The sequence below is a fragment of the Colletes gigas genome, unplaced genomic scaffold (assembly GCF_013123115.1).
Source record: "Colletes gigas isolate AHSC1104 unplaced genomic scaffold, ASM1312311v1 Colletes_gigas_Sc00008, whole genome shotgun sequence".
Lineage (NCBI taxonomy): Eukaryota > Metazoa > Arthropoda > Insecta > Hymenoptera > Colletidae > Colletes > Colletes gigas.
Window position 1 is genome coordinate 5,602,506 of NW_025106637.1, and position 21,334 is coordinate 5,623,839.

At 33.3% G+C, this 21,334-nt stretch overlaps 6 protein-coding genes across 9 annotated transcripts; 4 read left to right on the forward strand and 2 right to left on the reverse strand.

The window, feature by feature from the left end:
* The first annotated feature begins 10 nt into the window (after positions 1-10).
* Positions 11-2,109, forward strand: LOC122397079 (dolichyl-diphosphooligosaccharide--protein glycosyltransferase subunit 1). The gene has a single exon (XM_043395944.1). It carries the CDS (start codon positions 146-148, stop codon positions 1,970-1,972), a length of 1,827 nt encoding a protein of 608 aa, XP_043251879.1. The 5' UTR covers positions 11-145; the 3' UTR covers positions 1,973-2,109.
* Positions 2,110-2,398: 289 nt separating this feature from the next.
* LOC122397078 (putative deoxyribonuclease TATDN1) lies at positions 2,399-5,166 on the forward strand. 3 transcript variants are annotated; one of them, XM_043395940.1, is made up of 5 exons: positions 2,399-2,515; positions 2,670-2,849; positions 3,304-3,697; positions 4,292-4,495; positions 4,597-5,166. In XM_043395940.1, the coding sequence occupies exons 1-5, from the start codon at positions 2,476-2,478 to the stop codon at positions 4,700-4,702; spliced, it is 924 nt and encodes a 307-aa protein (XP_043251875.1). In that variant the 5' UTR covers positions 2,399-2,475; the 3' UTR covers positions 4,703-5,166. The 3 variants fall into 3 exon arrangements, with proteins under 3 accessions (XP_043251875.1, XP_043251876.1, XP_043251877.1); XM_043395941.1 differs by having other exon boundaries at positions 4,346-4,495; XM_043395942.1 differs by having other exon boundaries at positions 2,453-2,515; positions 2,615-2,849.
* Positions 5,167-5,361: 195 nt separating this feature from the next.
* LOC122397077 (transmembrane protein 214-A) lies at positions 5,362-9,614 on the reverse strand. The gene is made up of 9 exons (XM_043395939.1): positions 9,398-9,614; positions 9,011-9,204; positions 8,249-8,932; positions 7,961-8,171; positions 7,751-7,890; positions 6,430-6,556; positions 6,085-6,350; positions 5,869-6,020; positions 5,362-5,748 (listed from the first exon to the last, which is right to left on the reverse strand). The coding sequence occupies exons 1-9, from the start codon at positions 9,522-9,524 to the stop codon at positions 5,622-5,624; spliced, it is 2,028 nt and encodes a 675-aa protein (XP_043251874.1). The 5' UTR covers positions 9,525-9,614; the 3' UTR covers positions 5,362-5,621.
* Positions 9,615-10,304: 690 nt separating this feature from the next.
* Positions 10,305-12,011, forward strand: LOC122396786 (DNA/RNA-binding protein KIN17). Its single transcript, XM_043395459.1, has 2 exons — positions 10,305-11,012; positions 11,117-12,011. The coding sequence occupies exons 1-2, from the start codon at positions 10,607-10,609 to the stop codon at positions 11,899-11,901; spliced, it is 1,191 nt and encodes a 396-aa protein (XP_043251394.1). The 5' UTR covers positions 10,305-10,606; the 3' UTR covers positions 11,902-12,011.
* Positions 12,012-12,311: 300 nt separating this feature from the next.
* LOC122396756 (protein KRI1 homolog) lies at positions 12,312-15,801 on the forward strand. Of its 2 annotated transcripts, XM_043395408.1 has the most exons (9): positions 12,312-12,374; positions 12,503-12,698; positions 12,787-12,872; positions 12,940-13,341; positions 13,423-13,921; positions 14,004-14,263; positions 14,335-14,595; positions 14,668-14,825; positions 14,902-15,801. In XM_043395408.1, exons 2-9 carry the CDS (start codon positions 12,587-12,589, stop codon positions 15,509-15,511), a joined length of 2,388 nt encoding a protein of 795 aa, XP_043251343.1. In that variant the 5' UTR covers positions 12,312-12,374; positions 12,503-12,586; the 3' UTR covers positions 15,512-15,801. The 2 variants fall into 2 exon arrangements, with proteins under 2 accessions (XP_043251343.1, XP_043251342.1); XM_043395407.1 differs by having other exon boundaries at positions 12,345-12,698.
* Positions 15,802-16,251: 450 nt separating this feature from the next.
* On the reverse strand, positions 16,252-20,531 carry LOC122396987 (putative gustatory receptor 28a). Its single transcript, XM_043395787.1, has 8 exons — positions 20,235-20,531; positions 19,863-20,035; positions 19,622-19,801; positions 19,053-19,302; positions 18,821-18,889; positions 18,492-18,581; positions 18,294-18,410; positions 16,252-16,260 (listed from the first exon to the last, which is right to left on the reverse strand). The coding sequence occupies exons 1-8, from the start codon at positions 20,529-20,531 to the stop codon at positions 16,252-16,254; spliced, it is 1,185 nt and encodes a 394-aa protein (XP_043251722.1).
* Positions 20,532-21,334: the final 803 nt, after the last annotated feature.

Here is a 21,334-nt window from a genome sequence, read left to right on the forward strand (position 1 = left end):
GTTTCTTGTCTCTTTGTAATGGGTGATCGTGGATAAACGCCACGTCTGTATTATATGCCGACAACAGTAATCCATTCACCGGTTAGTTAAAACGGTTAAATGATAAAAGTGATATAAATTAAAAGAAATTTTCACAGGAGAGAATATGACTCGGTGTAGATTAATTACGTTAATATGGTGTACCTCGTTGGTACTCGGTTTACATATCCAGTCTCTCGCCGCTACCGACATCGTTGATCCCGATCTAAACCTTAAAAATGTGGACAAACATATCGATTTGCAATCTCAGCTAACAAAAATTACAACTAGAATTGTATTGGGAAATGGAAGCAAAGATCGACACATACGAAGTTTTCTCTTTGCGTTAGAACCCGAAGAAAAAAACAGTCTCAGCTATATAGCTGCTTACAGAGAACCTGTACGAGTTGAACTAAAATTAACTGAAACGAAAGTAAACGCGCATCCAGATAAGACTTTTTATCAAGTTGAATTGAAGGATCCGCTTTCTCCTGGTAGAACTATGTCTATTGAAATTGAAATAATATTGACGCACAAACTGATACCTCATCCTAAGGAGATCACACAGAAAGAGAAGCAATTAGTAAAATATATAGGAAATATTTATCTTTATTCACCGTACAATATAATGAAACAAACAACCACTGTATCGCTACCATCACGCAACGTTGAAAGTTATACCAAGTTTAAACCAGTTTTACAAAGCGATTCAATGATCACGTATGGTCTGTATGAAAAACTTCCTCCTTTCTCATACGAAGAGTTGAACATACACTTTGAAAACAACAACAAGTTTCTGACCGTTACTAGGTTGGAAAGAAGTATTGAAATATCTCATTGGGGAAATATAGCAGTAGAAGAACATATTGATTTATTGCATACCGGTGCTTTATTGAAAGGTTCATTTTCACGCTATGAATATACGAGAGAATCAAAATCTGGACAGGCTAGTATTCAGAACTTTGATACTATTCTACCAGCAGCTGCTTCTGATATTTATTACAGGGATGAAATTGGTAATATTTCAACGTCTCATACACGTATTAAAAAAGATTCTGTCGAGTTGAATCTTCGTCCACGATTTCCACTTTTTGGTGGTTGGAAAACCCGATATATAGTTGGATACAATGTACCCAGCTATGAGTATTTATTCCATTCTGGAGATCAGTACACTTTGGAAATGAGACTACTGGATCATGTGTTTGACGATATGATTGTAGACGAATTGCTTGTAAAAATTATTTTACCTGAGGGTTCAAAGAACATTGAACTAATCCTCCCATATTCAGCAACACGTTTGCCAGATTCTCTTCATTACACATATCTAGATACTACCGGCCGTCCAGTAATTGCTGTCACAAAGAAAAACTTGGTTGAAAATCATATTCAGAATTTCAAACTTAAATACACATTTCCACGTATATTGATGTTACAAGAACCATTACTTGTAGCAGCTGCATTATACTTATTATTCTTATTAGTAATTACCTATGTAAGGCTTGATTTTTCCATAGATAAAGATGAAATTTCAGAGAGTAAATTGAGAATTGCTGGACAATGTGAAAAGATCTTAGCTGCTCAAGATAGACGAGTAACTTCTTACAATGAATTGGATGATCAGTTAGCATATCTGAAATCGAATAAGGATGCCAATGCATTTTTGTCAGTTGTTAAAGGCATTAATCAAGATTACAAAAGTGCAACAAGCGCTGTTGCAGAAATTGCGCAACGCTTAAAAGGAGAATCTGGAGATGTTTACGATCGAGTTCAGGAATTACAGAAGTATGATAGGACACTGAAAGAACTTTATAATCAACAGCAAGCACTTTATGTAGACAAATTAGTGCCAGGCAAAATTGGACGTCAGCAGTTTGTAGAAGCAGAAGCTGCCATTGCTAAGAAAAAAGAAGAATGTATTGAAAAAATAAATTCTATTGTCAAGTCTATGCAATAACGAAATTTTTCGAATTTGGAAGCAGGAGACTTAATAAAAATATTTTAAACAATTACCTACTCAATTTTTCACAATAAATTACAACATAACATTTCCTGTATAATAAGTTAAGATTTGTAATAAAGAAGTATAAATTATACACCACACGTTTCTCATGTATTTAAACACTATCATAACATTTAATTGTCTTAAGCAATTATACTTTCGAATTATATAAGTTACATTTAAATATATATATATATATATATATATATGTATATATGAATTAAACGGATAGAAATATCTAATAAGCTGAATAAAAATGATAATACATTACGAAAACGATAATTTAATTTAAAATTATCACATATAGTAAATAATACGAAAACATAACTTCCATTCTCATGGAACGTCAAGTATTCAATAAACCCATGTGTCAGTGCACAACGCCGGCTAAATAAGACACCTGCTAACCTTTCAGACAGTTACTGTGCTTGAAAACTGTCACTTCGTTCATACGTCGAATGCTTGGAGCTAGAATGAGTAATTTACGAAAATTTATAGGTAATCAAACTCTTTCCTCGTTAATTGTGTTAACATTTCGGTGTTCGATATTTTTATACATGCTGCAGCGTATTTTTTCTGTTGATTTCAAATATTTAGAGAGAGGTTATACACTGACGATTGATACGTTCTACCGTTGTTAATTTTAATACAGATATTGGGGCTAATTTGTCGGATTCTATGTACCAAGGAATTTACAATGGAGCGCAGAAACATCAACCGGATTTAGATAAAGTATTAGAACGAAGTTGGAGTAACAATCTGTCGAAAATTATAATTACTGCCGGTAATATAGAGGAGAGTAAGAAGGCTCTTGAAATAGCACGAACAGATGGTAAGATAATTTTATATAAAAATTTGGAAATATTAGATTACATGTATATAAATTAATTCAACAAACGAAACATTGTCACTGTCGCGTCTCTCTATCACGGGCAGCTGTAGTCTATAATTATTAAATTCTTTCTTTAAATAGAGCTATTGACGTTTTCTAAATGGGTACAATGATTTTGGAACATTTAATGTTTTATAAACCTTGCAGGCTTTCAACTGCGAGGGTAAAAATTTATTATTATAATGTACTGTTTATTTATGTCTTATTAGATCGTAATGCAATCATTGCATATGAAGAAACCGCTGAAAGAGAGATGCAATGGTTGCTGTGATTCTGTTCTATAACTGCAACAACAAAAAATGCATGTCAATGGAAATATCTAGGTATATATTATGTTATTATTTTTTGCATTCTATCAAACTTCATTGCATATTGATCATTGGATATATTCCAGAACGATTATTTTCAACGATTGGTTGTCATCCAACACGTTGTAATGAATTTGAAGAAAGTGGTGATCCAGAAGCATACCTCAAATCATTATCAGATTTAGCTGCAGATAATAAAGATAAGATCGTTGCTATTGGTGAAATGGGACTAGATTATGATAGGTTACACTTTTGTTCAAAGGATGTACAAAAAAAGTATTTTGAAATGCAGTTATCACTGTGCTCTACTTTAAAATTACCAATGTTTTTACACTGCCGTAATGCTAGCGAAGATTTTGTAAGAATTTTAAGAAAACACAAAGACACATTAACAGCTGGTGTTGTACACTCCTTTGATGGCAATCCAGAAGAAGCTAATTCTATATTACAAATGGGACTATACATTGGCATTAATGGATGGTATGTCAAGTAAATTATATGTATATAGAGTGAATATAACTTGTTCACCTAAATTATTTTTGTTACTACTAGACCAATTAACTTTTTTTCGACATTCTGGTTCAGTAGAACGATTATAGTACATTTTTTGTAGATCAATTTTCTTTCATGGTTTTAGTAGTTTTCGAGATATTCAACTATCAAAATAATAATACTAATGCTGTTGTAGGAAGTATTCTTTTCAAAAGAGGACGCGTTCAGTGATTCATGATTCATGGTCAGTCAGGGTTAAATTATATCCTACTAGCTAGATATCTTGAAAAATTATACTCCAACACTTTCATTCCTAGAATTTTACTACTAAATTCAGCTATGAAATAACTATCATTCTATTTAAAAAGAATCAAACTAGCGATGGAAACTTCGAAAAAAATTAATCTACAAAAATATTATAATCGGCTTATAGACCTCTTTGAATCAAAATTTCGGGGAAAAAAAATAATTCAAATTGATTTAGTGATTTCGGAAACAATTAAGATGATAAAGTTACGTTATTTACTCGATATACTTGCAACCTTTTATGAAAATAAAACTGATTTTCATAACATTCTGCAGTTCTCTTAAAACAGAGGAAAATCTTTTTTCCGTTACAACAATTCCTTCGGACAGGTTGATGATAGAAACTGATTGTCCATGGTGTGAAATAAGACCAACTCATGCTTCTGCAAAAGATGTAATTACAAACTTTCCGTCTGTTAAAAAAGAAAAGTGGCAACCCGATCGGATGGTTAAAGGAAGGAACGAACCATGCACTATAGTGTAAATACTAATGAACTGTCGAAAATCTAATTATAATTTTAACTATTAATAATATCTAGTTTTTAGTTTTGTGTATTATTGTTTGCTTTCTCTTTTCACAGTCAGATTTTGGAAGTACTTGCACGAATTAGGGATGAAGAAGAAGAATATCTATGCAATCAAATATATAAAAATACAATGAAGGTTTTTTTCCCTCACGAACTATAATTGTAATTAATATTTACAACCATTGTGCATTTTAACGTTGCACGGTCACACATATAATCAGGGAGGAATGTTGTAAAACTATATAGTGGAAGAAAGGAAGATAATTTCTACCAAATTCATTTCTCAGAAGGAAGGAAACTACGATACTCATTTTTACATACATAGCCACAAAGTAACATATATTACTCTGTGACATAGTTCTATGGATGTGACTGGCGTCACATTCCATTGATCTCTTTCCATATAAAACTTTAATATATTCTTGTTAAAATTATCATTACCACCATAATCATCTCCATTAGTTACATCATTAGCGCTACTATATTTATAATTATAATAATTATTATTATTACTATTTCTATATTTATCAACATTATTCTACTACTCCTATGAACATCGCTATCGTTATACTTATTGATGTATCCAATGGCATTATGTTAATATTCTGCATATATTAAGAAATTAATTATACTGTCCACTCCTCCTTTATTTTTATAAGAAAAATACCAAAAAAAAATAACTTTATTCAATATATGTTCAATTCACACATTAACTTGTTATATTATTATTTAATCCACATACCAGGATCATTAAATGAAAATATATTAAATGTACAAAATAATAGATTCAAGTTTGATACTAGTAGAGAGTAGTCTATATATTACTTTAATAATTACTTTGCTTGACATGAAACAGTAACTTAAAAAAACAGATCAACACTGATCAAATTTTCTGATTTTTTAAATGTCATGATTCATTGAAACATGTTACATTCTTCAAATATCACAGGTGAAATGGCCGCCGCAATACATTTGGAAATATACAATGTTCAACTTTGGAATCATAAAAGTAAATGCTGAGGTGTGGGAGGAGATTTTTATCACTAAAAAAATTGGTTGCATCATTCAAAACATTTCATTTACGGAACTTTCGATAGTGTTTGCACCTTTTCATACACCCAATTATAAGTTTGACTTGCCAAAGTTTGTGTGGTATCAATTGCCTTTAAGGCATAATTTTGCAAATTTTCTGGACTTAATTTTCCGCTAAAAGAATAACAGATTTATAAAACATACTATTTAAAGCCACAATAAATTCTTTGTGCTTGTCAGATTTTTATAGTTTATTCGCAATGATTTAAATTTTTAACAGATTTTCATACTTACACAAAAACATTGTACTCTAACCATCGTAGTGTTGCACTTGAATATTCAATAAATTTTTCCATGAACATGTTTGAATAAATTTTCAAAAGTTCCAGTCCCTGATTACTCCGCAAACGAATTTCATCTAACATTCCTGGAGTATAATATTCAATCTACGAACCACATAAAGTAATTACATTATGTATACACGTCTTGCATCAAATTTTTGATACGTACTGTCTGCAGAACCACAGGCTGATTCTTTCTAACATACGTCACAGCATTATCATAAATTTTGAGAGAAACATTTTTCATCACAAGATAAAAGTCTCCTGCTAGTTTGATATAAGGTTTACATGTTTCAATGGCTGCTTTGTAGTATTCTGGTGAACTAGCTTCTATAAATTGAAGCGTCTTGAAAGAATATCCTTGCACCGTAGTCCATGTTTTTTGTCCGTGTGCAGATAATCCACTTCTATTCAAGAACTTACCTGTACTGGACTCTGTGCAAACGCAATATTAATAATTTATTATTAAATAATAATCAGTTTAAACAAGAAAAATATTTCTTTTCTATGTCACCTTTAAAATTATCGTGTTGGTAAACATCGTAACCTACAATAGCACCAGTCAGAAGTAATAATAAAATAATTCCCTTTCCCCAGGGAAATTTCTTATTGGATGAAGCTGTCATTTTCACTAGTAGAATCTGCAAAGCAGTCAAATAATATTGACAAAAACCTATGTACCGCTGCGACAATTTATTTATAGCTTAAAACATTGACAATGTTTCCATTAAGAACAAATTTAAGGACTAAAGGTTGCCATAAATACTATGAAAACTATTACGTCGTCGATTTAAATAAATGAATTTACACATTTACTGATTCGCGAATACGTATTTCTTACCTCTGAAATCAATGCGGTAGGTGTATGTGTTCTAAATTATTCTATTTCAATTATTTTAAATACGTATTTGTCGTTGAAAAAGAATTATGATGACGATGAACGATGAATGTCGTCACTGGTAGTGTAAAGGGGACAATATGCGATCGATAGCTACTCCCGAAAAAACAAGCTTACCTAACCTAAGCTATAACTGAGATTTGAATTTATCGAGATGTTCGAAAGCAATGTTTCCAATAGAGAGTTCAATGTCCACATAAACGTTTCGATAGATGTTACTAAAAATTGTATGCGTGATCAAATAATCCTTTTCACAATCAGTCAAGAAGCAACTTACACGTTCCGTGAAAATTGTAACTCTGTTAAATGTCGTTGCGCGCACACGAAGCATAGAACGTTACGAGCAAGCAAGACGCGGGATATTTAAAAAAATTTTGGATATGAACTCCGTACAGGATAGCGTTTAATGAAATTTTAATCGAAGTAAAGATTGACGACTGCGATTGTAACGAATTATTAATCATTCATGATAATCAAAATGGATCTCACGAAAATGAATTAATCATTCATGTTTCTAAAATTGCATTATTCTTATTGAATAATGAATCATTAGATTGATTAATTTAATCAACGATTGTCGCAAGTGACAATAAGAATAATGTATCATAGAAAAAGGTTGTGAGCAATTAATGATTAATATAATCGTCATTCGGCGTGAATTTTAGTAATCGACTAAATTTTGTATCGCATCGTTTAATCAATTAATTAGTTGAAAATAATTAATTGATTAATGTCCAACTAAAATACGGGATGTTTTACTTTAATAATTTACTAATAACGTTGTATGTGTTTTCTTCATAAAAGAGCAAAATAAAAATTTAGTTTTAAACAAATGCTCGCATACCATGCATATTAGCAGCTATATTGCAATAATTAAAAATTTTTAAGTATTCGCATGTAAATACCGATCTTAAAAGTATGTTCTCTATGTGCCTACCTTGCATATTTTACTGCAACTACCAGCAAGACTTTCATCTTTGCCCTTTTTCCACCTCTCATTAGTTGTCTGAAATACTATAGACGTTTCTTTTAAACACTTTGTTTCCAAAGCTGTATGTAAGATACTCCATTTGGCATCTAAAAAATAAAGTTTTAATTTTTTTAATTTGTTAACTGAAAGTTCATATTTTCTGCTATTAAATCTTACCGATGTATGTTAAAATTAGATGAGACTGGTACAAATTCTTGGCATAAAGAGATCTCCAAACAGAAAAACAAAGAGGATCTGTAGTCAAACAAGCTACAAGAGCTTTAATTAATTCATCCCTATAGTTTGCATGTACTTTTTGTGTAACTTTACCCATTAATATTTCAAACAGTTTTGTGTAACTTATATTTTTATTTTTAAATAATATAAGCTGAAAAATGAATGCAAGAAATATTATAGTTCACAATTTGGAGTAGTTACTAATATTCGTAAATGTTAAATACTTACTCTTAATCTTTCAACACTGTTATCGATTTCTCTGCTTACAGTGACAGGTATATTAAGCTTTCCAGAATATACATCTTCAACAATGTCAAGATACATTTCTGGTTTGAGATCATGGAAATTCTCATGCTTGAAAGCAAGATCATTAAGAATTTGTGCTACATAATTCGAGTAACTCTTTGTTTCTAACATGGGAGACATTACTTCGTGCCACACTTTTAAACCCACAGCCAAGTTTTCCCTACCAGCTTGTGACAAAGCCCATAGTAGAGATAATCCAATAGTTTTTCTATTTTGATAGGAATTTCTCACGGCGATTAGTTTAGGAATGTTAGCAACAGTCATTTCAGGGTCAATACATGCTAAAAGTTGTAAAAATATTTTGTGGCCAACAACAGCTGATCTTCTTACCATGTCGGTAGCCATTGCAGTCAGAGTATTTTCATAAAAAAGTTGTGCTGTCCTTTTCCCTGCCAACTCAATGGCTTTCTCTAAAGTGGAAGAAATTGGTTTAGGTACTACACTCAATGGATAATCTTTGGGTTTCCCAGAGAAAATTGCATCTTCTTTGTCAATAGGTAACTTTACATTGAGAAATGCAGCAAGATTTTTTAGCCAAATTAATGGTGCCTCTGGAAATATTGTTTGACCGCTAGTCAAAACATCACTAAGCTCATCTGGATTAATCTGTTGGTAATGAACCTCCAATGATAAATTTTTACACAAATTAGATAAAAATTATATTAAAAATGTATGTATTTATACCGCATTTAATGCATCTTTTATAGATTTTGGAGGCTTCTCCTTAGGCTCTTGTTTCTTTTTTTCTGATTGTTGTTGTTTTTGTTGCTTCTTCTTCTCTTCATTTTCTTTAGTTTTACTTTCTTTTTCCTTTGACAATTTCTTATTTTCTTTGTTTTCCAAATTATCGTACAAACTCTTCACTTGACTCAGAGGTACTGAAACGTATAAATTCTTTCAGTGATAGACTTTTAAACCACAACGTAACTCAATGTTAAACATTTTCTGGTGCCAGAAAAATATTTGCATTGTGTTTTTATTTAAACAATACTGATTGTTGATCGTAACAATTTTAATTAACAATATTCACTAAAAATAAAAGATTAACTGAGGTTAAAAGTAACAGCTTACAAAAATCCTCTACTTTTGGAGCATTTTCAATAAATTTCTTTTTTTCAGTTTTAGTGAGTTTATTAATCTTTCCATTGCTTTTATCCTTTTTGTTCCTTCCAACTAATTCCCAGCCGCCGGACGACATAGTGTAATAAATGCAGTAAACAAACTAACACTTATCAATACTACTGAAAGGCACTAAAGTGTTTGTTGGCAGTTGTGTTGTGACCGAATATCATACGTGGTCGCGCACGCGTATTTAACAATTTGCCACGCGCTATTTTTGCTCGTGTCCAGTATTTTTGCCAGGCCTTTTATAGACAGAAAATATACTATTTGAGCAAAGTTTATTTTAAATATCATAGATAATCTCGAAACTTCGAATAATACTATGCTTTTTGGTTACTTATTAAAAGACAACACTGATTATTAACAGATACCATTCATTCAGAATTTCTTACTGTTAGCATGAACTTTTTACTTTCACTTTGCAACGAACTTTCTCTTCATTTCGACTAATTGTTGGTCAATCATTTAACAGTTTCTATATTGTACAATCTTATAATTTTACGTTTGCATTATTTTAAGGATATATTTAAAAGTATTTCCACACTTTAATTGTAACTTCATTTTATTTACAGAATAATTAATAGATTGGAATCATAGCCACTGTTGATAAAAAGATTTATGTCGACAGTTGATATTTAATTATTTAGGCACAGATAAAGTAGAGAATAGATCTGTTATTCAAAGTATTTTCGTATCATGAATTCCTTATAGACGAAAAATGTATGTCTATTGACCAAAAATGATTGCAATTGACCCTCGCAACCGAAAATAATTTTTTCAGAACGATTTGAAATTTCGCCATGGGTCTTTTTTATCGATTGCCCGAAGTTGCGTGAAGTTCTGATCTAAAGTAACATGTGGAAGTTCGTCGTTACTAGTGTCGCCGTCGATCATCGATGCACTCAATTATGACAAATCTGGCCACACTGTGTACACAGTTTGGTTAGAAATAAAAACATTACGAACAATTAAATGGCAGTAATACAGTCTTGTCGAAAGAAGAAGAAAAAAGTTTAATGTCGCTAAATTACGATATACGATTCGTAACGTAAAGTTATTAATTGAAGAGATAGTATTTATTGTTTAATAAAATTAATTTGAGGTACTATTTCATCAACATTAAAGGAGTGATTTCTCAGTTCATGCGTCTCTTTAACAATGGGTAAACACGAAGTAGGAACACCAAAGTACATAGCAAACAAAATTAAAGCTAAGGGTTTGCAAAAATTACGATGGTATTGTCAGATGTGTCAAAAACAATGCAGGGACGAAAATGGATTCAAGTGTCATACTATGTCAGAGTCTCATCATCGACAGCTTTTACTGTTTGCTGACAATGCAAGTCGTTATATGGATCAATTTTCGAGGGAATTCTCGCATGGTTATCTAAATTTATTAAAGAGACAGTTTGGCACCAGACGTGTGCCTGCTAATCGTGTTTATCAAGAATATATCTCAGACAGAGGACATATACATATGAATGCTACAATTTGGATTACTTTGACTGCATTTGTTAAATGGCTCGGACGTTCTGGACAATGCGTTGTCGATGAAACAGAAAAGGGTAATCAATATTGTTGTTATATTTATTTTATCTGATGATTCTATACCCATGACTATTTCCAATGGATTGTAATTGTATTTCAATTATTTTTCTGTCTTTCATAGGTTGGTATGTAACATATATTGACAGAGATCCAGAAACATTGGCAGCTCAAGAAAAGAAAGCAAAGAAGCAAAAAATGGATAAAGATGATGAAGAACGTATGATGGAGTTTATAGAAAAACAAGTAGAGAAGGGTCACCAAGAAGGCAATGAACAAATGGAGACTTTTAAAGAACCACTGAAGCGAACAGATCCTGATGCACCTCTAATTCTTGAAATGAAGATAAACAAGAAACCAAAGCTACTTCCCATTGTCATAAAATCGGAAAGGGTTGAAGATGAAGGTTCTAATACCATTATATCAAGTTCTATAATTTCTGGTATAAAACAAGAAAAATTAAGTGATAAGTATATAGAACCAGACACAAGTTTGACAAATAAAGGAATAAAACGTAAATCTAAACGCATAGATGATGACAGTAATGTAGAAGGTTGGTTAAGGGAAGGTTTAATGGTGAAAATAATTACAAAAAATCTTGGTGAAAAATATTATAAAGCTAAAGGAGTCATTCAGTCTGTGGAGAACTCTAACTTTGTTGGGAAGGTAAAATTAAAATCGCCCAAGGAAGTTGAGAATCATGTTGTAAAGATTGATCAGGAATATTTAGAGACAGTAATACCTGCAATTGGAAAAGAAGTCATGATTCTGTGGGGGAAATACAAAGGCATGAAAGGAATAGTGCACAAACTTCATATAGGAAATTATAGTATAGATATAGAACTTGTAAAAGATAGGTCTGTTAAAAAAGAGCTACCGTATGAACAAGTGTGTAAATATGTGACATGATCGTTTGCGCGTGAGGCTGAAAATTGTATATTTGTCCGCATCTCTTAATAAGATACTTTAAATAAATAAAATATAATTATTTTTAAGTACCCTGTATTTTAACCTTTACTAACCGATAAATAAAAATTATTTGTATACCTATTTATAGGCGTTAATGTACCTAGGAGAGCATCTGTGTACAAAATTTATGTCAAATGTTTAAAGAACATCAACTCTTTTTATGTGTAGGATATTTCTTAAATAAATTAAACATTTTTAAAAATGACCAATGAGCATATTACTTTATATAACCTAAATCAATTTGTAGAATTAAAATAATACTATATTTTAATCCCTTTATAGTTTATATACAATTAAAGTAAGTCAAAAGTATTAACAATGTGTATGTAGTATTATTTTATGGCATTAATGTTTTATGCGAAAAGATACTCAACACTATTCAACACAGATGACATGTGGGTTACAACACACGTGTAAGTTGTGAGCTATAACCTTTGTAGTCTATTTTGTAATTCAACGAAAAGAATGAAAGAACGTTTATTTTTCAAAAGTTACAAATTTTTATTTGATAAAAACTAAGGTATTTCTTTTATACAATTAGAAGTCGTGTGAATTTTTGAAAATTGAAAAATCTGCTCACGATATTTACGTCGTTGATTGTTTAACTATTGAATGATTTAACACCATGTCCATGCTGTTTAATGGAGATAATTCTGATTCGGATGGAGAAATAAAAATAAACTCAGGCTATGCCAAAAATTACGATAATTGGCGACAAAGGGAGGAGTTGAATAAATGTATGTATATGAGCACACCTGCTAAATTTGGATCTCTATTATTTACCATATTAAAAAATGTTTTTGAATGAAAATATTTGCATTTTAGTGAAAACAAAATATGGAGATATCAATGAAAATGCAACATCAGACGATAGTTCTGATACTGATAGTTCAACAGAGGAAGAAGAAAATGTACACATATAATTTTCTAAGCGTAACAAGTTTTTGTATTGCATTTTAATTGCATCTATTTTTGCAGGAAGTAGTAGAGCAATTTGATAGAGATTTCTATAAAACTTTAGCTTGTTTGAAAAATAAGGACCCAAAAATTTATGAACAAAATGTAACATTTTTTGACGATACTAATAAGGCACAGGAATTACATAGCGAAAAGAAATCTACTGTTAAGTCGAAGAAAGAGAAAGCTGTCTATTTGAGAGATTATGAACGCAAAATTATTGTGGACAGAGAAGGAAAATACAGTGACGGCGAAGATGAGGATATGTTAAAAAAGAACAAAAGGGAAATCAATAAATTCACATATGCAGAAGAACAAAAACAATTAAAAGAAAGTTTTAAGGATGTATTATACGGAGAGGAGGAGGAGGAAAATGTAGAGTTGTTAAAACCAAAATCCAAGTCTGAAAGCGAAAAACAAAAAGTAAGTCACTTTTAGTTATTATCAGTTAGACTTTCAGTTAGATTTTCAAGTACGAAATAGAACTTATGTTCGAATATTTAGGAAGAAGCAGACTATAAAGAATGGTTAAGAGGACAAAAGTCAAATATCAACGAAAGAGAACAAGAAGCGCTTAAACCACTGCGTGATTTTTGGTCCAATCCTAATTTGGATGCAAATGAGAAATTTTTAAGAGATTACGTGCTTAATAATAAATATTTAGATAAAGAATATTCAAGTCTCGATTTAAATGACGCGCATATAGTTCACGATAGCGACGAAAATTTATCAGAGGATGAAAAAAATATAGAGAAGCAAGAGGAATTTGAACATAAATACAATTTTAGATTTGAAGAACCAGATCAGGAATTTATTAAAAGATATCCTCGTACTATGGAAAATTCTATACGAAGGAAAGATACACGGAGATCACAGAAAAGAGCAGAAGTGAAAATGAGAAAGGAAGAAGAGAAGCTAAAGAAGAAGGAAGAACTGAAACAATTAAAAGCATTGAAGAGGAAAGAAATTGAAGAGAAATTAATGAAGTTAAAAGAGATTACTGGTAGAATTTCATTTGTTATCTACTTTCTACATTATACTATGTAATTTAATGAAGAAATATTTTGAAATTATTATAATTGCAGGAAATGATGATATAAAATTGAATGATATTGGCTTGGATGCTGATTTTGATCCATCTGAATACGACCGAAAAATGATAGAAATTTTTAACGATGATTACTATGCAGCTCCCGAAGAAAATGTTAAACCTGAATTTCCGGATATTGATGAGGAACTGGAAATTGAAGACACGTGGGATAATTACGATCCAAATGCAGAAAATTATGATACGAACGATAAAGAAGAATATAAAGGGTCACACTGCGAGGATCCAGATTTTAATGTCAGTAACTTATTGCTTTTCATTGTTTTTCTTGCATGTAAAATGCTATAATTTTATCTATATAATTTCAGATGGATGCGGATTACGATCCATCAAAAATTGATCAGAATGAAGTAGAAAGTACGACGAAGCGAAGACGTAGGCGGAAATCAAAATTCGCTGAACTCATAGCAACAAAAAAGCCAAAATTTGATCCTAAACAATACAAATCTTACAAGGAGTACTTTGACACATACTACTCCTTAGATTACGAAGATATGATCGGAGATATACCATGTAGATTTAAGTATAGGAAAGTTGTACCAAATGATTATGGCTTGAGTGTCGAAGAGGTTAATTTTAATATCACGTTTAGAGCCGAATAATTGTTTATAATGATATTTAGAAATGTATTTTTGTATTAGATACTCGTGGCTGATGATAAAGAATTAAACAAATGGTGTTCCTTAAAAAAAGCTCTTCAATACAAACCAAAACATGCGGAATTAAATGACGTTCAAATGTATAAGCAAAAAGCTAATAATGAAGCACTCAAAATGAAGACACTTAGAAGTTTATACGCGTAAGGAAAGAATTTATTGTTATATTTTTTATATTTGATGTAAATTACTTAATGTAATATATTTCATATTTTTCAGTAATCCCGAGGATGAAGAGGTGGATAAACCCGAGAATGCGAACAATGCCGCCACTATTAACGATGAAAATACAGAAACGAAGAAAAAGCGTCGAAGGAAGAAAAAGAAACAGGAAGTTAATAACGTTCCTATCGATGTTAAGACTAATGATAAAGCACTCGCGAATAACGAAAATGACGAGAAAATTCCAAATAATGTAGACGCGATATTGAAGGAGTCAAAAAGAAAATCGAAAGCTGAAAAACGAAAGCAAGTTGAGGAACAATGTGAACAGCCATCCAAGAAGAAACATAAAACTAACAATATTCAAGAAACGAGTTTAAACGTGGGGAATAAATTACGCTCGGAAACAGAAACTGTAACTAAAAAATCTTCGATAAAGAGAAAGGCCAATGATCGAAATCAGAATGAATCAAATTCCAAGCATTTACAGAAGGTGGAGGTGGAAGGAAAAATGAAGAAGAAGTTCAACAAAATGAAGCGTAAAGATTTTAAGCAGAGGGAAACCGATGACAGTATTGCCTCGTTAAATCCGGAAAGGTTAAAGATGTATGGAATAAATCCCAAGAAATTAAAAAATAAATTGAAGTATGGAAAGAGGCAACAGTAATAAATAACAATACACCTGTAAATACAAATCTGTACATACGTGCTATCGTAATAGTCGATTTTAAATATACAGACGTGTTTGGTTATCTTTTCATTCTTATGTTATTTTTTGAATCATAATACGCGAGATGCACCGTAACACGCCCTATTTGATATCAATAAACATACGGGGTAAACGTTCGGCGAGGATACGACATGATCGAATATCCACACCCTCGAGTAGGAGTGGCCATGTTGTTAGGGCAAATCCGTTTCGACATGATAAACGACGTTTGCGGATTATTAGAATCCTAGCAAGCTGTTTGCATTTACTCCTCTAAAATCTCCATCTCTAATCCGACCCATATGCTTTGGCCAGGAAAATCGTTGAGTTCGCCTTACTTTCTGTTCTTTTAGCCGAATAGTTCTTTACTTTTACTGGATAAATATTTAATTTAAAAGTAGCATTTCACCGATACAAATGTTTGAATATCGATTGACAATGAATCCAGTGACAAGTATAATTTTTTGCATTTCAGAAATGTTTGTTAATACAAGCGATTAGAACCTTCAATGCAATTTTGTGGAACAGTTTCGGAAAATTAAGTATTTTCTTCCCCACAAGATTTTATAAATGTTTATCATTTAAACTTTATCCGTTTATTTAACATGTACGGCACTAATGGAGCGTAAATTATTAAATACAGTATCGCGTTTAATTTTTACTATATATTATGGAAAACTCAAAAACAAGATTGCAATTTAGTAAACCTGAACAATTGAAAATAGAAAATCTCTATCAGCACACATGCACTTACCGCACCAGGGATGCAATTGCAGTGACTGGAATAATTTAATCGACAATAAAGCCGGTATCTCTTACGAATTTTAGTTAACGAGAGGGGGGAGGATTAAGGATGCTTGCGCTCATCTAAACTGGCCCGCACACAGACTCTTTGTTCCCTTGGGTGCAATATATCAATTCTTCTTACCCCTCCCCGGTGAATGTTCCACAGTAGCAGGTGGCTCCTGACGGCCAGTGTCGTTCGCACCCTTAATTCCCAATTAATGTTACACTCGTTGTAAACGCGTGTCGTGCGTCCATCGCGTTGTCATGCGACGAAACCGCGTGGTCGTCACGGTATCGCAATAATATTTTTGATAAATAAAATATAATGCACAGATTCGTCAAAATTTTTATTTCTTCACGCGTGCGATCAAACGTGTACTCCCTGTCGAGAAGATAAATCGCAAGATTGCACGAGTCCGCGTGGGTGGATATTTAAAAAAAATTTTACACCAAGTTTTAGTTCCGTTTCTCGTTCGCTGTTCGAGCGTGAATACCGTTTAGATCGTTAGAGCTGCATAGCGGAATAATTTTCGCGAATTAAGAATCGGTTAGGGACCGTTTCAAAGGAGGAACGATCTTCGCCGAATTACAACCTATCGAGTTTCAGGATTACCGAATTTCACGGGCTAACGCCTCCATCTGGAATCGCATGGGGTGTAGCGGGATAGTGTAATTGAGGCATCATCCTTGTCCACGTTCTAATTGGCGGAAAATTGTTAGGGCGAGTGTCCGAGAAGCTGTGGACGCTTGTGTTGCACAAGGTTCAAACGTCGAGCAATGTTAAAAGAAACTCGTTGTAAAATAATTTCTCCAGAACGATATGAAATTATTTAATTTTGTCGAAAAATTTCACGGTAATTTTTCAAATTCCGCTTTCCGCCTTAGAAAAGCCTATTAACGCGTACTAAAAATAGTTAAACTTTACATGCGTGTAGTTTCGAAACTACTAATGTTTTATCAATTATTAAGCCAGTGTTAGAAGCGGTAAACCTTCCTCTTTGAAATGGTTTTCGGTTTTTGTCGATCCGACTTTTCGTTTTCGAGATATCGTAATTTATGTGAAGGGGTAATTTTTTGATGTCCACTATCTCTGTCTCCGTCTGACGCGTCGTACCTCCTTGTCGCACATGAGTCGTGACTGACGCGACCCAGTTGCGTAGTATTTCCAAGAATTCACTACGTACTACGAGCACGTACGGTCAACGACCTTGCCGAGGCCGTAGTAGAAATTCTTTGGCTCGCGAGCGCGCAATGAAATGTAAACAAAGCTTCGAACCCTTATATTTCCGGAACTAGCCACCGCATCGACTTGAAACTAAAATCGCTATATCTCCGGAACCAATTGAGCTATCGACTTGTTCGAACGCTCATTTTAAAGGGCATTTCACCCCCTATCATATGAATATATAAACAATTATTATTTATGTTGTCTTCTATGTTTATTTTGACATTTACTTTGACGCTCGACTTGAAACAAAAATTGTCATATCTCCGGAACTAATTGAGCTATCGACTTGTACGAACGCTCATTTTAAAGGGCATTTCATCCCCTATCCGATGACTATACCAGCTATTATAATTTTTATTATCTTCTATGTTTATTTTGAAATTTACTTTGACGCTATATATCCAATGAAGTTTCAGCAATTATTTTCGATTATACGACCGGTGTGCGATAAAACTGGGTTGAAAATTATTTATTTAATTGAAAGTGAAACTGAATTGGTATGCAGAATATTTGTATAGTTACTGGCCAGTATTTTTTTTAACTAACTATGGTATCGATTTGAAACGAAATTCATTTTCAAGGGCGTTTTATCGTCTATCTTACGAGTAAACTTTAAAATACAACACTCTATACATATAATTAATTTCCTCGATATTTTAACACTTTTACACTATATATTTTATAATTACCTTAATTATTAACATCATTAAAGATATTTTTGGTTGCAATTGACAATACGGTCGCATTACTGGTTGCATTCGCCGTTGAGCTTCCGTCACCGTATGGACTAATATCACCCACCTGGATTAGAATCACGAGATACGTGGTGATCGTTCCGACAACCTGAACAAAATAGAGATAATGTAACATGTTTCGAGATTGGATTCTGGTTTAATTAGATTTCAATTGATTTGATTGATGTACTCCTTGGATAAATGTGTGATCCATGTCAAAAAATCCGCAGGCTGTAAAGACTAACGGGTTCTGGATCATTTGCAGGGTGAAGTGTCGAATCTAGAACAATTGTATCTCGCTTGACACTTTGAAGTTTCCGTGAAGTTGTTTAATTCAACATTTTATAAACATTCAGACGTTGGACGAGTTCCTGAAGGTTATCAATGTATTCAGTAATATTCCTTTGAATATAATTATACGATATTGTTAAATAAAACCTCTCCAAAAGGTTGTCAATGTGTTAAGTGTCGATCAACGTCAAATTGTTAATATTATTAATTAAAATTGTGAAAGCTTACCTCTGCTCGAAATCCTTTGGTGGTCGATGGCTCGTAAAGCTCGCAAATTAGATCGCCAGTGTCAGCTGCCTACGGAAAATCAAAGACACGAACAATAACTTACATCGCTGGGAGAACAATTTTTTAAACGGATCTAACAAATAACAAAAAGATTAGATAAAACATTATGGATCGATATAAATTGTAATCTGAATAGAGTTAAGTAATTCTGTAATAGAAACGAATTGGATACCTCGGCGGACGTTTTGGTGCACTCGTTGTTCGTGATGAACACCTTCAACATGTAGAGGACCAACCAGAAGAGCAGAGGACCTATATGTTGCAGAAACTGATCGGCGGGTAAAGTGAGCCATATGATTCTGTAAGTGACGTACAAAAGGCAGGTGATCAAGAGGAGGGAAATGAACATCGTCAGGAGGACCTGTATTCCGTAGAAGTCGTTCATGATTCTCGAGATCTTGATCAGCTCCAGGTGAATTTGTCTTTGTTCAAAATGGAAGAATACAAAATTAACAACAAAATTAAACAACGGGACGGGAGCTAAATATTCAAAAATTTGCAAGTTTCGTATGCTGAAGCGACGGTCACCGGTGCCCGTGAATAGGAAATAATTTATTTTTGAAAGGCAAAGTAAACTTCGTGCGACTCTCAAACCTTTTAAAAATAACTTTGTACCGTTTTTGATTGAAAACCGCTGCAACGGGGATTTAAATATTTGATCAAGCTAAAAAGGGAAGATACATTTGGAAAGCCAAGAGAGCGGAAACGCTTTGTCGTTCACCGCTCACCGCTGAATCTCACTTTACCGCCCTCATCATGTTCGCGTTTCTGTTGACACCGCGGATCGATTCGTTTTTGAACGTCTTCCCGTCGTAATCGTGTATCATCTTGACGATTCTCTTGTGCATCGGTGAGTTTGGCGTGTTGGCCAACATGGCTCGGAGCAGATTGTTCAGTTGATGGAACTTCATTCTCGTGTAACTGTTCATTTTGTACTTTATAATCGATTTCATGTTTCGGACGTTTAACTTGAACCTCGTACCTGATCCAGAAGATGAAAGACAGATTGGAGACTCCTATGAGGGCCACTGGAATGGACAGAGAGGCTGCGATTAAAAATTTCACCATCGACGGCGCGATTATCCCCATTTGCCACCAGTAAGTCGTCGCCAAGGATCCCAGAAGAATTAGCACAAGGATTCCGTACATACGAATCTGACGTTTGTAAAGCATACGATATCGTTTCGGCAGCCCTATGGTTTCCATTCGTCGATCGCACGTTTCGACAAGCTGGATGGTGGCCCGAAACGTCTGGTCACGAGATCAATAAAAAGATTTTTAATACAATGATAAATACGTTGTACAGGCATGGCGCATACTTCAACGCGAATATAAGTAATGGAGGATCGTGTACCTGTATTTTCATGTTTGCTGTAATTATCAGCAAGGTCATCAGGATCATGTGGCAGTAGAAGATCATCCAGAATATTGATTTATAAAGGCCGAATATATCGTACAGGTAGTTGCAGAAGTACGAGTTTGTGTAGTAGACTAGAAAGTTGAAAGTGATCACGAAGCTCGTAGGATACGCGATATTGATCCAGTTCTTAAACCGTTGTTTCTCCTTTAGCTCGTAACATCCCAAACCAGTAACAAAATTTATCACGAGAAACGGTCTAATGGCGTGTCTGATAGTTTTCGGCTCGGACATTCTGGAGTGAAATGAAACGCGACTATCCACGACGTTTCGCTATCCGGCATCGAGGCAGATGGTTATCGTGTCCGTTATTCAGCAAATTAATACCTTGCGTAGTACTTGAACAGCGTCGATTGATGGGCGAGTAGGAACTGGCGACTCATCCGGGTCGATCTCGTCGTCGACGATGAAATTATTATGAGTACCTGCACAATGACGTTTCTATCAGTCAGCAATTTGACGATTAATATTCTAGTACACAGCACGACACTTATTACCGGATTATCTAAGACGATGGATCGGAGAATAGAGAGCTCGATACGCGGTTGTTCTTTGAAAATGGGTGCAAAATTAAGTTTAAACGATATCGTTGGAATACAATGCGTTGAAAACGTCACAAGAATAAGATCTACGATCTACTGACATTGAAATTTAAGTAACTTTCTGTGAAGTGTAATAAACCCATGCATTATCGTTAACTCATTTGAACGTATTATACTTTTAATAATAGCAGAAGAAGAACGCGTTCACTTAATGAATGTTGGGCACATATTGTTATGTTATTATTTTCAAGTAGTATCGAATGGACTAATAATAACTTGGAACCATTATTGCTCAGTCTAAAAAAATTAATGCAATAATTCTTTTTACTAAGCTGTCTAATTGATCTCTACTGGGCCAAATTTCAATTCAGTTAAATCGGAGTGTCGAATTTATTGGTAAACGAGATTAAGTTTGAGTCAAGCGGTGTAAGGCATAATGTCAAAATTATTTATTCAATTTTAAAGTATCATTGGATCTTTAAACCTGTTTTTCTC

Excerpts from the sequence above, each read along its gene's own strand:
- LOC122397078 (XM_043395940.1), top strand. The coding sequence starts at position 2,476 with ATGCTTGGAGCTAGAATGAGTAATTTACGAAAATTTATAG. Across the intron at positions 2,516-2,669 it reads TAATTTACGAAAATTTATAG|ATATTGGGGCTAATTTGTCG; the intron begins GTAATCAAACTC and ends ATTTTAATACAG. Across the intron at positions 4,496-4,596 it reads AACGAACCATGCACTATAGT|TCAGATTTTGGAAGTACTTG; the intron begins GTAAATACTAAT and ends CTCTTTTCACAG.
- LOC122397079 (XM_043395944.1), top strand. The coding sequence starts at position 146 with ATGACTCGGTGTAGATTAATTACGTTAATATGGTGTACCTCGTTGGTA.
- LOC122397077 (XM_043395939.1), bottom strand. The coding sequence starts at position 9,524 with ATGTCGTCCGGCGGCTGGGAATTAGTTGGAAGGAACAAAAAGGATAAA. Across the intron at positions 7,891-7,960 it reads TCTAATTTTAACATACATCG|ATGCCAAATGGAGTATCTTA; the intron begins GTAAGATTTAAT and ends TTTATTTTTTAG. Across the intron at positions 6,021-6,084 it reads AGCCTGTGGTTCTGCAGACA|ATTGAATATTATACTCCAGG; the intron begins GTACGTATCAAA and ends TGTGGTTCGTAG.
- LOC122396756 (XM_043395408.1), top strand. The coding sequence starts at position 12,587 with ATGTCCATGCTGTTTAATGGAGATAATTCTGATTCGGATGGAGAAATA. Across the intron at positions 14,596-14,667 it reads ATGGCTTGAGTGTCGAAGAG|ATACTCGTGGCTGATGATAA; the intron begins GTTAATTTTAAT and ends TTTTTGTATTAG. Across the intron at positions 14,826-14,901 it reads ACACTTAGAAGTTTATACGC|TAATCCCGAGGATGAAGAGG; the intron begins GTAAGGAAAGAA and ends CATATTTTTCAG.
- LOC122396987 (XM_043395787.1), bottom strand. The coding sequence starts at position 20,531 with ATGTCCGAGCCGAAAACTATCAGACACGCCATTAGACCGTTTCTCGTG. Across the intron at positions 20,036-20,234 it reads CAGCAAACATGAAAATACAG|ATTCGTATGTACGGAATCCT; the intron begins GTACACGATCCT and ends TACAAACGTCAG. Across the intron at positions 18,890-19,052 it reads GCACCAAAACGTCCGCCGAG|GCAGCTGACACTGGCGATCT; the intron begins GTATCCAATTCG and ends GATTTTCCGTAG.
- LOC122396786 (XM_043395459.1), top strand. The coding sequence starts at position 10,607 with ATGGGTAAACACGAAGTAGGAACACCAAAGTACATAGCAAACAAAATT. Across the intron at positions 11,013-11,116 it reads TGTCGATGAAACAGAAAAGG|GTTGGTATGTAACATATATT; the intron begins GTAATCAATATT and ends TGTCTTTCATAG.